This window comes from Ammodytes marinus (genome assembly GCF_949987685.1).
Source record: "Ammodytes marinus genome assembly, chromosome: 4".
NCBI classification, from domain to species: Eukaryota; Metazoa; Chordata; class Actinopteri; order Uranoscopiformes; family Ammodytidae; genus Ammodytes; species Ammodytes marinus.
The window spans coordinates 20,833,652-20,850,759 of record NC_137233.1 but is presented as its reverse complement, the minus strand read 5'-3'; the positions used below and the strand labels follow the sequence as shown (position 1 = coordinate 20,850,759).

Below are 17,108 nucleotides of genomic sequence, written 5' to 3'. Positions count from 1 at the left end.
TTTTGTTAAGCTCACTATTATTAAATCTCTCCAAAATGCCATCAAATGGTTGTCTGTGAATTACTCTTAGTGACTTAGGAGTCCTCAAAGAGAACTCTTAGCTTTTCATAGATTTAGGAGCTAGTTTTAGCGCTAAAATGCTTTGTGAATTAAACTTATCTTAAAAAGTTAGGAGTCCTAAAATTAGGAGTGAAACGCCCCTTATTTTTGAGAGTTACTCCTAAATCAGCACGTTAGGACCTACTCTTAGCCTTAAAATGTTTTGTGAATACGGCCCCAGGTCAACACATATTTTCCAATACCAGTAAGCAGAGACAGGCCCGCACACACAAATATTAAAGGTCACATATTATGCTAAATGCACTTTTTAAATGTGTTCTAACATATCCATGAGTCCACGGTGTGCCTAGAGACTGCCAAAATATTTAAAAAAATAACAAGCTCTCCTTTTCTCACTCTCCCCCTTTCTGAAACCCCCACTCCTCCCCCCCAATATACTCCAGTCAGAATTCTCCTCGTTTCTGACCTCAAAAACTGGAAAGCCAGAAGCTTCCACTGTGCAGCCCACACCCCTATTTCTTATTGGTCGACGGCCCTGACAGACACAGGGCGAGGCGTATCTGGCTTCGCTTCCGGACAGGAGGTGGGGGCAGCTCAAAGATTGTATATTTACATTTTTTTTTTTAATAGGCCATTGTGAGATTAGCTGAACATCAGCATAGTACAATAAATTATCTGAAAGTTATTTTCAACAAACAATTAAAGAAAAACGTATTAGGGACCACTAAGACCATATAATATGGTGTATAATAGAACCGAAAAGTGTATAATATGGGAGCTTTAAGTTATGTTACTTTATTAGTCAATGGCTCCATTGAAATGTGTCTTTTCGCATATCCCCTCTCAAGTTACCACACTTCGGTGGGGGTCAGAGTGCAGGCTCAGCCCTAGTACAGCGCCCCTAGAGCAGTTTTGGGGTTAAGTGCCTTGCTCAAGGACACAATGGTAGGGACGGTGGGCACCGTAGATCCAACCAGAGTCCCCATGGTTACTGGTCGGCCATCTTTCCTCTAGGCCATCCTGCCACCCCAAATATCTGGGCCCCTTAAAAGGTCCAATCAATGGGCCCACTGCATGCTGTACTCATATCACTGTGTGTGCATGTTTTCATTCCTACATAAACACAGACATGTGTTTGGAGAGAGTCTAATTTAGGGAATGATGAAAAATCTAATGCAAATCTTGCGAGATCAGGCTGGTCTCACCAGGCTAGCTGCTGGTAGCTTTCGTTGATTGACAAAAGTTAGTTAAAGAATAAGTTATTGTGGTACAAAGCCCCTGCCAGTTCCCTCCTTTTCACTTTAGCTGGGTTAGGTTGCTCGTTGACACACAGCGATAAATAGAACTCTAGAACATACGGAGGGAAATATGCATAAGGTTTTTACAGTAAGATGAGATAGGATTTATTTTGCTCAGGTCACAATAAATAAAATTATTGTTTTATCGTAATCGAATAAAGTGAATATTTTAGTTCAAAATAAAGTTTTTCTCCCCAGTCTGAGCTTTTCCAAGTGTTACGCAAGCTTCCTCAACATGAGCATTTGGAGACATAAGTATCCATTAACACTCTACACATCCGGAGCATTTTTTATCCTGCATATGGCCATTAAAAAGTTTACTTAATTTGCTTATTTTCCAGTGTGAACACCCCAAAGAAAAATTAAACAATATTACAATGGTGTACAATTAATGTGATGCGATTGGTACAGACAGGATGAGGATGGTCCCTCAGAGAGGTTGTGTTTTCAGGCTCAGGTGAAGTCATTGTTGTAGTGCAACACTACAGCATGTCATTTGAAATGGGAATGGACAGATGTTTTCCCTCAAAGAAATGATTGCATTTGCAATGTAAAACCAATCTGTGACGCCTTGTTCTTATTACATGCACCACGACCCCGAGAGTAAATCATGGGGAAAGCAGACAAATGACTTGTTGTGACGAATAATAATAGTGATATGAGCAGATGGTTTTTCTTACTATATGGAAAATGCTTTGGCTCTTCAATCCCGTCCTCGGGGATGCTTGGAGCTAGAGATGAGATTGGCCCAGCCAGAGACATATGGAAAGCCTCTTCCCTCTTGAACCAATACATATGGTACGTTGTATGGGGGTGAGGTCCTCCTCCCATGACTACCAACGACCCAGGCCTTTGGGGATCCCATCAATAAAGGACTGTATTGGCCTACAGTGAAAGAGGCTGAGATGATGAACAGAGCACCAGGCTTGGGTAAAGTCTGCTTCTTGATGTGTAAACTACTGAGGTCTGGGCATCCTGAAGGTTTCTCTGGGGGTCTTGCATGATGCTCATTACTTTCTGCATTGACTTCCTGTTGGATACTTCTACAGCAATGATTAAAGGGATATAGTTCAGTATCTTTGAAGTGGTGTTGTATGAAGTTCTTGGTTATAGTTAGTATGTTACCTAATGGAGCTGGCAGTCAGTGCAGTCACAATTGGAAATTTGGCGTAGATGTCAATGTAGCAGAAGTCCGCCTTTTATCGTTGCAGAGGGGGGCAGAAGAAAAGCACTCTTTCACCACATGCTAACATAAAACCTAAATATGCGTTTTTATTGTACTTTTATATGCGGAAGTTCCGATTACTTGTGGCTGTCCTTTATGGTCCAAAAGGCTATTGTATAGCACTATAAGGTCCGAGACACACATCCTGCTTCTACCTCTGGAGCACGTCTGCGTCTGTTACTGCTGCGTCTCTCTCCCTGTTTTTTGGCCACACACGCCACGTCTCAGCTGCTGCTGCAGCGCTGCTTCTAAAAGCCCTGTCTTTCTACACAGAGTTTTCATAGATGATTACCATTAATAATAAGTTGTTTCATGTCATTTTATGATACATATGATTAATATTGAGTTTCGACAGTAATCCGTGTGCCTCATTGCCATATTTCTTTTTTTTTTTTTCTCCACGTTTGCGCTTGTGGGAACTTTTATTTTGAAAGAGAAGCACCAGGAAATGGTGAAACTGCAGCGAAAGTTGCTGGTATAAAGTCAATAAGAATGTCAACAGAGTATGTATCTATCAGTTAAAGCAGAGAGAGAAAATAGGCGAGCCTCCTGAGGTGAAGTGGAGGGTCCCTGCAGACGCGCCTCCAACGGGCGTCGGAGGTTGAACGTGTGGCTGCTTTAGTGTGCTAACCTGGTAGCCGAAAAAGTTGACATGGCATTTGTGTCCCAGGCCTAAGCTGTACTTGTGTAAGGAATGTCAAGTGAGTCGGACTCAGGGGGTGAGGGGTGTGGCCTTTCAGACTTCCTTTCTAAACAACCTTCCTATACTGTATACTGTATCTATACATTCCTTTATGTTTTGGTAAGTGCGATAGAGTTAAGAGAAATAGTTAAGGCCTTAGCTTTCCAAACACAGATCTGACAGGCCATGCAGTGTAGTGGATAACTTGCTGAGGTTAATGCTAAATCTTTGTTGCAAAACATTCTTTGGGCACACACACAAAGTAAACAAGCTCTTTCTGTGTGTGTGTGTGTGTGTGTGTGTGTGTGTGTGTGTGTGTGTGTGTGTGTGTGTGTGTGTGTGTGTGTGTGTGTGCACGCGCGCTCTGTGGCCTCGGCACTGCCTCATCTTTCATGTGGAAAAGAAAGATATCAGCTCATGTGACGTGTGATTTCATTCAAGTGTGGCTCTAACACACACACACATACACATACCCACACACAGAGCAAAGCGATCATTTGAGCCTCTGTTTGTGGCTCTTGAGATGAATGGTCTCCCAGACGAGGCCACTGTGGCATGAAATGCTAAGATGTAATCATCTTCTCACAACAGGAAGCTGTTTCATGAGAGCCCAAAGTACTCCAATGTATCTGTTCCGTTCTGTATCGCTTGCTGCTTTCATGTTTTCTCTTAACAAAGTTTGCATTTTAACACCATCTCCCTCGAAGAATTCAAAGTATATTTTGTATTTTTTAATACAACATGAAAATAATTTATAGTAGTAACAGAGTCCAAACATTTTTTATATTTCTCACAGTGACATAGCTAAATCACCTCTTTTCAGCCTCTGTCTGAAATGCTCCGTTTTAGAGCCTGCTGCCGCCCGGGGTTTTTGAAAACAGGTTTGCAGAATGGTGGAGGTGGAGAAAAAGAGAGAGTGTTGTTTTTTCTCATACTTTGTGAGTCTCTAGTCACACTGGGGACACATGAAAAATGTATTTTGCATAATAGGTGTTGTTGTGGAAAAAATTTATGTGGAAATGACCTTATGGTGGTCAGTCCGGGAAATCTTATTTAGGATTGTTAATTTGTTAATCTTGTTTTAATTAGCAAATAAGAGCTGCACATATCTATATAGTATGAAGCTGCAATTGACTCCTTATGGATGTATCTTGTTTCCATTAAACAAATTAAAGTTAAATCTATTTTCAACACAAGAAGAAATGTCAAAACTACTGTGGTTTTAGTTAAAATATTTGAAAAAAATCCATCTCAAAACATACACTATATGAAAAAAAGACTGCTGGACTAGAATAGAACTAGAAAGTTGTTTGGTTAAAATTGTATTGGTTTTGCAATGTGTATACAACTGTTAATTTCTAATGATTTAACATCATCAAGTTTAATTATGTATTGATTTCATAAAGCTTTTGTAATTTTCTTGGCTGGCAATAAAGCTCTAAGGGAAAATTCCTTGTGTTACTTTAGTCTTTTTTGCCGGCCACTGCTGCATCTATGTTCTTTGATAGCTTCTATTCTATTGTACTGTTCTTTAGAGAAGTCTATCTCACTCTGCTCCCTTTAAGCCACTGTTATTGATCAAATGGTCATTTCATCAATAGCGCTGACGCAAAGCAACATGTTCTTGAAGCCTTTTGGAGATTTGTTCTCCGCTGCGTTGGCCACACCACTCATCAAACTCTGTCTCTCTTCTCTCTCTGAGCTTGATTACTTTTCTGTGTACAATCGTTCTGACGTGGGATGAGCATGTCCCTGGAAACAATATGTTCCATAACCGTTATGAATGAAATGAAATGGACCATATTTCACTTTCGCCAAGAGCCAACATGGAGGCACATTGTATTTTGTCACATGTATTTAAGAATTGTTCTATTAAAGTGGATACGAGGAACTTTCAGTTTGTGTTAATTCTAGCGGCCCCTTTGGACAAAAGCTGTTGTTCCTGGGTGAGCGTACCCATGACAAAGGTATTAAGAAAAACTAGCATTCTTTGCATTGCTACATGTAATTTATGATTATCGGAGGAGGAATGAGACTTTTTCAGAACTATTTAAATGTTCCTTGTGACTACTTTATATATCCAAGTTCACATTATATACATAAGCTTTATATGTTCAGAACCCTATTTGCCCACACAATTTAATTTAAATGTAATCTCTCATTTACATAATTATTGATATTTTTCCAATTTAGCAATCCTGTCTGTGGCATTAGGCAAGCCCACAGGGTCAAAAAGTTAATGTAAATGAAATTGGTCTACCACTATGATCCACAGGGCACAAAACAGAAGGAGGCTCCCCACCTTGCAGCGCCTGGGCAATGGGTGGGTGTTTACTGTGTCCAAGTAGTAGAGTCCATAACTGAACCAATGTTCTGGTGTTCACTACGTCTCAAATTTAAATGTTTAATGTGTAATGATGGAACATGTCATGCTGGTGAAACAATTTCTTGTTTCTCAGCTGGATATCAAAATACACAAAGATCAAATATTTCTACTATTTAAAAAAAAAGATCAAAGCAACAACAATATTTGTTAGTTTCCCGAGCAACAATTTTACACACATTAAACAACTTAAAGGGCATGCTTATCTTGTCGTTAAGCGCTGATGTCAAAAACATAACATTTGGTTTCCATTAGATCCTGCTTTATTTCTCAGTAACTGCACATTGTGGTTTATTACACACATATCCTGGCTTCTAGTCATAACTGCAGAAATGCAACTAGTTTGTGCATGGTGAAACAGAGAGAGCATAGCACGAAGCATCACTATAATGTATAAGACTTTTCTGTTTTAATATCTGAATGTGTCAAGTCAAGTCAACGTTAGTGTCAATTTCTGCAATATGTGCCAGACATACAGAGGAATCGCAAATACGTCTTGCTCCGACCCACGATGCAATAAGTACAAAAGGATAAATAAGACAAGTAATATATATATAATATAAAGTCAAATGTGCAATATAAAGAAAACTATTTACAATATTTGCAATATATGCAGTAAACTGAATAAATTTAAAATGTACTGTAATGTAATGTCTTCAGCACAGAATGTCCTTAACAGAAGCTGTTCAGATGTGTTGGTGTGCCCTCTGAGAATAGTGGAGCGTTTTCAGGACCTTCAGCCCGATGAGGTGGCAGATTTATTCAGCACCGCTCAGAGAGTGGCCAAGCTGGTGGAGACACACTTCAACGCCACCTCGCTCACCATCGCCATCCAGGTAATACACAGACCCAGGAACGGTTTAAACATGTTGTAGCTTCAACTCCAGTTCATAGTGGGTAGCAAAATACACATGAGCAATCTCATCCCTGAAATGGTGTTAAATAACAAACTATAGCACTGCTAGGCTTGGTTCTAACGTGAATGTCATTTCTTCTGGAGATCTCAAAGTTTCCATACATAGATATGTCAGACTGTGATTATATTTTTCCTACATAAAACAATGTAGAGGCCATATAATATATAAGTTATGTTGACATTCTTTTGGGACAAAGAAGGTTTTCAGTTGCCACTTTAAATTTTTTTTAAATAAACGTATCATTATGCAACAAAAAACAGCGACATTGAAGCATTACAATAATAATGGTGGTGATAGCAACAGTGATGACCAGAACCACAATGTATACAATGGAAAAGAAAAGAGACAAAAGAAAGAAATAAGAAAAGAAAAATATATAGACAAATCAATCGGGGGGAAAAAATGTAATAAATAAATAAAATCAAAATAAAAGGCTACCATGCATAGGGATCCTCAGAGTAACATCTAACTGGGGCTAAGAAAATTGAGAGGGCAAGTTATAGGCTTGTGTCACTTGGGTTTAAATTGGATCTTAAGGATCTGATTGCTTTGTATTGGAACATGTTAGTTAGTTTAAGCAAATAGTATAGTATCATTGTATTGATTTTCAACTCAATAAAACACCAAATGACGTGAAAAGAGAGAAACTGAGGGCACCGCCGCATGAAGCCGCTTGGTGTTTTCAGTATGGATCAGCTCTGTGATGGAAGCTAAATACAGAGCTGACTCTGACATCCAGACAGCACCTCAGACTGAACGGCCCTATTCTGCATAACTGCCGATATATATGCTAATATCAAAGTAGCACCTAGCCTCGCACTGTGGCCCTGTCAAGAGAAGATTGTTTCACAGGGTTAGGAGAAGGAGAAGGACAAAGAAGTAGAGCAGCATAGAATAAATCTTTACCTGGATATCATTATCTTTGACTGATGAAAAGTGATGATAGGAGATTAGTTGTGACAGCTTGCAGTTTAGAGCCAAAAACATCGGGAAAGAGAATTGGCTGCAGGAGGGGGAAGCTGCCATTCATCTGACAAATAATAATAATCATAATGAGAATAGCATTAGGGTTCACTAGAGGATTGGTGCTGGGAGAAAAAATAAACTTTCGGATAGAAACACAAACACTTATAATATATGATGTGCATTCGAGACATGCAATTTTAAGTTACTCTTTCTTTGTAACACATAACAAAGTATCATCTCAATACATGTAATTGTGAACCCAACTTATGCCATTCTGAGAAGAACTTTTAATTGTCAGCAAATTAAGAAGTAGATAAATGCTCAAAAGAAGACAAAGAAAGAGTGTATGAAATATTAAAGTGTTACGTGGTTGTTGATGTATGTGTCAAGAAACACTGCAGGCAAAAACATAGTTTATCCAAAGCACAAGTCAGTTTTAAGATTTCTGTCTATTTTGCTTCCACATTTGACTTCTTTCATACTAGTATAAATAAAGAGTCCAAAATGAGCCTTTAGGTGCTTATTTGACTAAACCTTGTCTGCCATTATCTCAACATCAGTTTTTTATTGTAATACTGAACTAAAAATCTCAACTTCTAAAGCCCTTAACATCTTCAATGAAATTAAACAACTAAGTTAAACTTATATCAACTACACTTTATATAATCATTTGTAGCACTATTCTAAAGGTAATTATAGAAGGACTTACTCAAATGCTATTAATTGTCTGATTTATGATACATTTTGTTTTTGAAGAAAATGCATGGTATAATAATGAAATAAGCCTGTAGCAAAAATCTGTTCAGCATAATACTTTGGACACTAATATGTTGTAAAAATTAAACGAACATTTGAACTCTTCATCCAACATCTAGATTTAGTTTTTTTAAATAGATGAAAATATACACATCATTAGTTAGACATTACTAGATTCGAATATTTATACAAACATTTCAATAAGAAATTGTATCACAAAAAACAATAGTTTTAATTTAAGTAATAAACTGCTAAAGATTCATGATGATATATACAAGTTACATTGTTGACCCAATTCACCTGCAGTGTCTCCATAAAATAACATGTGACCCTCATGTGTTCATATTAATGCAGATAAATAAATAAAAAAACAGTATACTTGTTTCAAATATTATTACTGTTAAATGTCTACTGTAGATGCTGTATGAGAACAATGAAACACACTGTCAGTGAGCAGCTGGCGTCGAGAAAAAACATAATTTTCTATTCCACATAACATTTATCTGCAAATGTGTGGGCGCAACTGTAGTCATCGGCCGTAGTGAAGTTTAGAATCTATTATTTGAAGGTTTTATTTAAATGTATAACAAAAATATAATTTGGCGTCTTGTATCTTCCCCCTCAAGAGAAATGTAATAAAATGTATAATAAATAAGTAAATGTCAGGACAAAGCAGGCAATGAAATGAAGCTGGAGGAAATTATTTTTCTTTAATGGAGGAAGTTCTTCTTTAAGTGAGGTGCTATAGCTCCTCTGAAATCAAAACCATCTTTCTGAATTATTAATGTGCATATTTCTGAATTCCCAACTGTTTTCTAATTGGCTGTTTCTGTTCCCACTAGGACGGCCCCGAAGCCGGACAAACTGTGAAGGTGAGCACTTAATAATTCACCTGCCTTTTAAATACGTCATGAGGGTCGCCTAAACAGTTATACACTATTAAATAATCATCGCATTTTCAGGTGCTAAACTCTTGGCACGGCTGAATAATTTAGAGATCTTTTCCAAAAGGGTTTAATTCATTTCACGTTTGGTTGGGGGCGGTATAGAATGATCGCAGTGGCTGACTGGGGACCCACTTGGGGTCAGTATAGGTTCAAGTGAGAAGGGACAGAATATTTTTTTTTTAGTCACTGCAACCCAAATCTCAACTCAACCTTCACACACTATTAAACCATACCATCCTGCTATTTCTGGTACCAAAATGAGTATATTACATTGCATTCATTTGGAAGATTTACCTAAGATTTATTCATAATGACTCAGTGGATACAGTGTGAAAAACCTGAAGTGTAGCTTTTAAAGGTCATGAACACATTTCTCTTTTTCAGTTTCTTACAATTGGCAACAGGGTCTGAATTACACACTCTCTTTCTGCCATACACACTTAAGATTTGTGTATGTGCTTGTTTTATCTGTACTCTTCTCATTGGTATGGAGTGGTAGGAAAAAGGAGGATCTCTTGAACTTCCATGCAGAAACATTGGCGACATTGTGTCCTATTTGCTCATACTGTATTTCTACAGCATCTTGACAAGTTGAGATTTTAGTTCCTTATTTTATCATTTACATTTTTTATTGGGAATTTGCAACCTTATACATTTTTTTGAAAGGGTACTTTATGAGGTATCAGAAAATGAATGTTGTCATTTTCCTAGATGTGGAATATTTATTTGGCCAATTAGTCAGATAGTGTGATCAGTAGTCATCATTGTACAGTTTTGAATAACACTTTTGAGGTTACTGTTGCTTCAACACAATGATGTATTCTATTAGGGAAAATTCAGACCAAAGAATGGGTATGAGTTTGAAGCTTCATCAATAGCTATACTGAACAGGAAAATGTAAAAGGCTGTCGGTTAACCAGCAATGTCAGAGGGAAAAGGTCACGTTGTTATCATGCAGCTGCAGTCCTCACACTGTGTCTCTTAAAGGGGACATATTATGAAAAACAAAACATTGCCGGTGTTTGGGCACACTGTTTAGGTTATTGGCGTCCCTACCAGCACACACAAGCTTCAAAAAGACAAATATGTCAGTTTCTTCTGGGACACTTATTTCGAAAAAGGGGGGATTTGAAGGTTTCTTCCAAAAAACACCGACTGATGACGAAATCGGTCGGTTTTCATTATCATAAATACTCCCACGGGAAAGCTCACCAGAAACTCGGCAGTTGATTGGCAAATCAAGACGCCCCGTTGGTAACCACACACACCTGGCTGAGCCTCCACTCGCTCATGCAACAACCGAGGAGAAGCAAGCAGTGTGAGCTCAACCTCAAGCTACCATCACACCCCAGCCTCGAAGCACACTAGGGCTGAATGGATTTACTTCATTTTTTGTTAGGCTATCTCCAGCAAAGGTTTGCAATCTGTTAGTGTGATCAAAGCCTTTTTACTGGAGTGTGGAGGAGACTGTGCCAGGAAGACTGAGAGACACCATCCGTCCGAAATGTAAGTAGTCCTATTTTAAAAATTATTCTGTCCGTTTGTTAGTTAAATGTCTGTAATGTGCTTTATTTTATCCCTCCTATAATAACCAACACCGACTGAAATGAGAGAATGCGGGGTTTAGTCGTTAGCATTAGCGCCCGCTAGCTTTACCGTTAGCTTTATGCTAACGGTTAGAGCTGTGAGTCTTTTGCAGTGACAGTTATTTGGCTCTTTTGTGAGCTCACGTTAGTCCTGCCGTGACGGCCCCTGAGTGAAAAACAGACGGTGAAACTGTAGGGTGTGTTGGAAACTGAAGAGTATTTTTTTAATAGCTTCATCCTGTTACCTGCTAGCTGTCTGACTGTATAGCTCAAGTACACACCGCAATAAGTCTGCGGACAGTGTGTAGTTAGGGTGACCAGATCCCAATTCACCAGATGTGGGACAAAGACTACGTTTGTGCGGGACAAAGTGCCGTTTTTTTTAAGCAAAATAAACCTGTAGTACAAGCAGCAGTAGGCCTATCACATGATCTCCAGTGTAATGTACACATAGACAGGAATACTGTAAGTTGTCTCTGCTGGTGTTTGTTTCCTGTCCATTATATTTCAAAAAGCACACGGTATCACTCAGAACTTGCTTATTGAGCCAGGGCTATACTGAATTTGTTGTAGCTTTGCCATAACAGATGTATGATGTAGGCCTATACATGTCAGCTAGGCTACATGATGTAACATTGAATGTGCCATGTTTTACAGGTGTCTGAGTGACCTGATGGAGCCACCAAGACCGTCACACTATCCGTTCCTTCAGAGGAGGATGTGTTCACTGGGTGGGACAGGTGGTCTTCTTCAGGGCCCAACAACAACTGGACAGTTACATAAAAGTTATGGCTTTGCTTCTGTTTGATATGTACACTTCATATTTTCATTCCACTGGCTATGAATAAACTGCTTTATTTTTAAGGATGTTTTTGGTCTTTTTAAAATGTAATGATACTGTTTTATCAGAGAAAATCTTCAGCGAGATGAAAATGTGAGTTTCAAGTAACCCTTTACTACAGGTAGCAAACAGTGACAGTAAGCAACACAATACATTTTTTAACGGTAACTTTATTATGAATGAGTGATCACAATACAAATGATACATTGTCTACTAGATATTGAAATGTTGTCAGATAATTTGCAGCTCTGACAAACCTAAAGCATAATTATTTCAACCATACATTTTACAAAAGATAATGTCTTTCCAGTGAATCTTGACATGATTCAGGATACATTCTTTTCCATTATGGTTACTGTACATTTTTACATGTCAACTCAGTATCGGTTCACAACCAAAGCTTTTTCACTCCACTGGGCTGTAGATCATTCCACAGACCTGTAAAGACAAACGTAAAACAGGGTGTATGTTACCAGTTTAGAGAGTTTATGCACAAATACTTAGCTCAAATTATGTTATTGACTGTGACATAATTAAACAGTATTTACCTGAGGATAATGTCAGGGAAATCAGACATCTTGATGCCATTTTCACAGTTTTCAGCTCAGACTCCTGTCTGAACAGGTTCAGTTGTACATCTTTTAGTTTAGAACTGGTTAGTGTGCCGATATTTGTGGTAGAAATGAAGCTAAACATGTTTACATTGGTCTCCATGCTGCATTGGCCAAAAGTAAACAAAACTGACAGCTGGGCGTGTGCCATGCCCATGTAGGTAGGTATAGAGTAAATGAGCAGGGCGGTGCATGCACGCCCATGTAGATCTGACCAGTCAGAGCAGACTAGTATTTGTGCGAAGGGGGGTAAGCTGTCAAAACCTACCTTTTGAGATAGAGGGCAGAGAAGGCTGGAAAAGGCGATGAAGAAATGGGAAATGGTAGAAAACTATTGGGTTTTTTGAACAATAAACCATGAAAACCTTTTCTAGTAGACCTTGGAAATACACCTTTAAAACTGAGATTTTGCATAATATGTCCCCTTTAAGGGAGCAGGACATAGGGAGGATTATTTCTTGTGTTCATCCCATTCCCTTATGAGGCATTTCACTTCTGTAAATTTGTAGGTTGCTAGTAAGGGAGAAACAATTAAGCACTAATAAGATACAGATTGTTGTTTTCAAATGTTGGAGTAACAGTTGTTCTCATCTCGTCATGTGTGTGAACAAAGAGGAAAAGAGAGGTCATGTAAAAAGTGTGAGAATTCCAAAATTCAAATACTGTCTAGTAGGGGTGTCACGATTCTCCATATTATCGAGGTCAATTATGAGGTCAAAATTTGATTCAGTTCCTGATTTATGTCTTTGCCATTTAAAAGTCTATAATAGTCTAGGATCATTGGCGTTATGCCATAACTAATTTATTTTTTTAATAATTTTTTCAAAAGATAATACATGGTGTCATGAGTGATATAATCTCCATTAAGCTATTGTTATTTGCAATGTAGACTACCACAAAAAGGCCTTATTGTCATATTTAAATAATTTATTTTCAATGTGACTGTAACAGTACCAGGTCAGTTGGAAACTAAATTAGAGAAATCATAAAAGTTATCTGCTATCCTGCTCCATCACAGCTGATTCAAATCAACTCTTTATAAACTCCTGAAGTTGCTTGATAACAAGCTGATCCTTACGGCCTCTGCACACATCCTACCTCTACTGCGCGTCTACCTCGCGTCTGCGTCTGACTTTTTGTCACTGACCGTGTAATCAACCTAGAGCGGGCACACATCCAACCTCAGACGCACTGCTGCGACGCTCCCCTTTACCTCAGGAGGCTCGCCTATTTTTTTCTGAGAGCTGCGCGTCTCTCTCGGGTCTCTCTGCTTTAACTGATAGAAAAATACTCTGCTGAGAGTCATATTGACTTCATACCGGCAGCTTTCGCTGTAGTTTCACCATTTCCTGGTGTGTCCCTTTCAAAATAAAACTTCCAACAAGCGAAAATGTGTAAAAAAAAAAATTGCACAGATTACTGTCCAGACTCAATATTAGACTCAGTATAAATCATATGCATCATAAATGACAGGAAAAAACTTCATTTTTAAATGGGAATTATCTATGAAAACTCCTTGTAGAAAGATAGGGCTTTTAGAAGCAGCGCTGCAGCAGCAGCAGCTGCTGAGACGTTCCATGTGTGTCCGAGAAAAGTCCGAGAGACGCAGCGGTAAGGTAAGGCGACGCGCTCCAGAGGTAGACGCAGGATGTGTGCAGAGGCCGTTAGGATCAGATGATGGAGCAGGAAGCAGTCTAAAATGTGTAGGACAAGTGGACATGAGTTGGTTGAGGAACACTGCTCTAGTTAGCTTTTTAATCGGCTGCAACACTGGTGCAGATCTTTGTTTTCAGAATGAATGAAAACACTTTTTCACGGCAGGGTGTGTAAAAGGCTGCACAACACTGTACAAGTGAAGCGCGACACAGTATGGGACAGTATGTTACACATGCATAGCACAGCTTGCAAACTGTGATTAACTCACCAGGACCTGAAATACTTCCACATCTGACTTTTAGTAGTTGCCATGGTGTCTTTAGGCTGCATCTGCTGTTTCAGTGCGTAACTGACAGGCAGCGGCTGAGTGCTTTCCCCCCCGTTTTTTTGCATTCCTGCCAAACGTGACTGGGGGCGGGGCAAATCAACCTTTTTGCACTTCGCAGGTCAAGATTGTGACGTCATTACGATCGATTTACGACTTACAATCGAGATTGTGACACCCCTACTGGCTTGGCATTGGACAAGACACACCAGAACTCACGGTGGGAATCCGGTCATGAAGGCAAAACATCACTAAAATATAATACCAAATTCCAGCTCTGACCTGGACAAGTAACATACTGTTTTGGATTCAATGGACACTTTGGATCCAGAAGATGGTTTTGCAACCAGTGATCTCACCTTCCAGCAGAAGGAAGATAAGGACCACTCTGTCAGGTTTTCACAAAATGGCAGGCAAGAACCCAATAGCACGACAGACAACAGTTCAGGTGCAGCAACAAAGTTTTAATAATAAGCAGAAGTCAAACCAGGTAGTAGGATAGCACGGCAAACAAGTCCAGTAGGTGGTGATGGCAGTGTGACACTGAAGCTTCGATACGTGCTTCAAACCCTGATCTACAATTCCCAAGAAGCACTGCTTCAGAGGAAAAAAATCACGTGACATATGACGTCCGAAGCAGCAACTGGTTTGTTGCCTGAATGAATCACTTGACTGGTCTGCGGCTCGGTGGAGAAGCTTTGAGCTATAAAAGAAACCGGCTCAATCCATAAACCATTGAAAAACTAAGGCAGTCTACCTCAATACAAAATCTTTGAGTGTCTAACCCCATTCCACCCACATAATCACCCCCTTTCAGAGTTACTCAAGCACACCCAACCACCTTGTCCGAAGCCAGCTTGTCACCGCCTAATTATTTAATGGAAAAAAAAATAACACAATCGATGCTACAATCATTTACGGGAGTTGTGCATATAATTTATGTAATAGAACAATGTAAATCATCGATTAGATTAGACTAGGGGATAACACACTGCCTGGGGAGTTGAGGATCGGGGTTCGAATCCCGGTCTGGGGGGAAGGTATAGTCTTACTGCGGTGCGATAGGTTTTTATATGCTGTTTCAATTATATCCTAGCCTACATGGACAGAAGGCTAGGCATATCCATTTAAGAACAATTTAGACATCTGTATTTAGATCAATATTTATTCGTGTAAAGATCATGATATTAAGTATTTGGGTTTGTGTGTGTGTGCGCGTCAAATAATTTTCAAAGCAGGGATACGTTGAATCCACTGCAGCCTCGAACTTCGCCAGCAGAGGTCACTGTCACTGAAGCTTCGAGTAATGAACCTATTTTCAAAACATTGGCTCAACTGGTTCAATGCTTCATAAAAGCTTCATTTGTCCATCACTACCAGTAGGGGCAGGCAAAAGGGGAATCCAAGGTCCAAAGGGTGGGTCAAAACGCAAACAGGCCAGCAGGCAGAATCAGAATAGGCTGGACCGCTGGAGAGCTACGTGAACACGATAGACAATCTGGCAGAGAACTGAGGGAAATGGAGTGGAATATATACTGAGGGGCTGATTAGCTGATGGGGAGCAGGTGAGTATGGTGAGGCCAGGTGAATGCAATTAACCAGTAGTGCAGAGCAGGGGGGAGTGGCCGGGTCTGAAATTACATGAGAGTTAGAATGGAAACCAGGAAAACAGACGTGAAAAAACTAAATTGTGGCTGAAGTTGTGACACACTCGTTCCTTAACAAAGAAAGAGAAGGATAAAAACTCTATTACCCGTCATGTATCCTGCGCTGTAGGGTAATATCTCCAGGGACAAAATAAGAACGATCATCGTTAAAAGAAGTGAAGCATCAATGTTTTTATAAGGCACCAAACTATCTAGCGTAATTGCTGAAAATGTATGCATTAACTAATGAAAAACAGATCAATAAATATATAAATGCAACAATTCATACAGTATTGAACACTGCAATTGACAATTGGCGATAAAGCAGTGTGATATCTTGGTAGGAAAGATCAATATCCACTATATGAAAACTTTACAATTAACCAGTCAAATTAACTTCATGCACTGTTCAGTCGCTTAAAATTTGTTGAGGAGCCATAGTCAAACACCTTCAATAATGTATCTATACTGCTTGGAGACCTTGATGTTGACCTAAATCGAATAAATCACTATTTTTACAACTCTATTGCATCAACCCCCAATCACTGGAAAATGATAGGTTTCACCTGGTGGTTCAACTGGCTAGTCCCTAGGAGAGAAGGAGGCATATGATCAGAGAAGGTTCTCCACTTCCAGGCATTCTCTGGTGCACTTGGTCCAACAGGGAGCACGCACCTCCGGCACTCGGGTGAAGGAGGGAGAACACTTTCCAATTAGACATACAGTACATATTAGTGCGTAGCCACTGAGCTAACCCCAGTGAAGGAAGTGGGGAGAGGCTGATGCTCTGTGCTCTGCTGTGGGGAGGAGCTTGGGTGGAGCTTAGACCTGAGTATTCTGTTTACAAAACAACACCCACAAATGCTACTATATAAAATACAGCCAGAGAGAGGAGGACTTTGCAGATAAACACACCCCCACATATTCTAGTGGTGCAGAAGTGATCATTGAAAGGGATTGATTTTGTGTGTCTCTATCATTTATTTTTTAATTTAAATGTTGTGTGACTAACACAATTTACAGATTGATTTAAATTCATCATACAACCAGTTTTTTTTATATAGGGGAGAACGGGGGAATCTGAGGCATCTGGTAATGTGAGCCACCCCCTGTATCTAAGAAACGGAAAACATTTGTGGTCATGTGAGATATATGTTTTCAAGCCCTTCTCCTTTCCCCATGGCCCTGAAAGAGAGGACCTCATGGTGC

At 39.5% G+C, this 17,108-nt stretch overlaps 1 protein-coding gene across 2 annotated transcripts in view; it reads left to right on the top strand.

Annotated features, from left to right (window-relative positions):
• Window positions 1–17,108, top strand: part of fhit (fragile histidine triad diadenosine triphosphatase) — a 323,745-nt gene that overhangs the window by 259,549 nt on the left and 47,088 nt on the right. For both annotated transcript variants that reach the window (XM_080025563.1, XM_080025562.1), the window contains 2 exons: window positions 6,339–6,484; window positions 9,130–9,159. In XM_080025563.1, coding sequence (XP_079881689.1) covers window positions 6,339–6,484; window positions 9,130–9,159 — 176 coding nt within the window. The remainder of the gene's footprint in view (window positions 1–6,338; window positions 6,485–9,129; window positions 9,160–17,108) is intronic.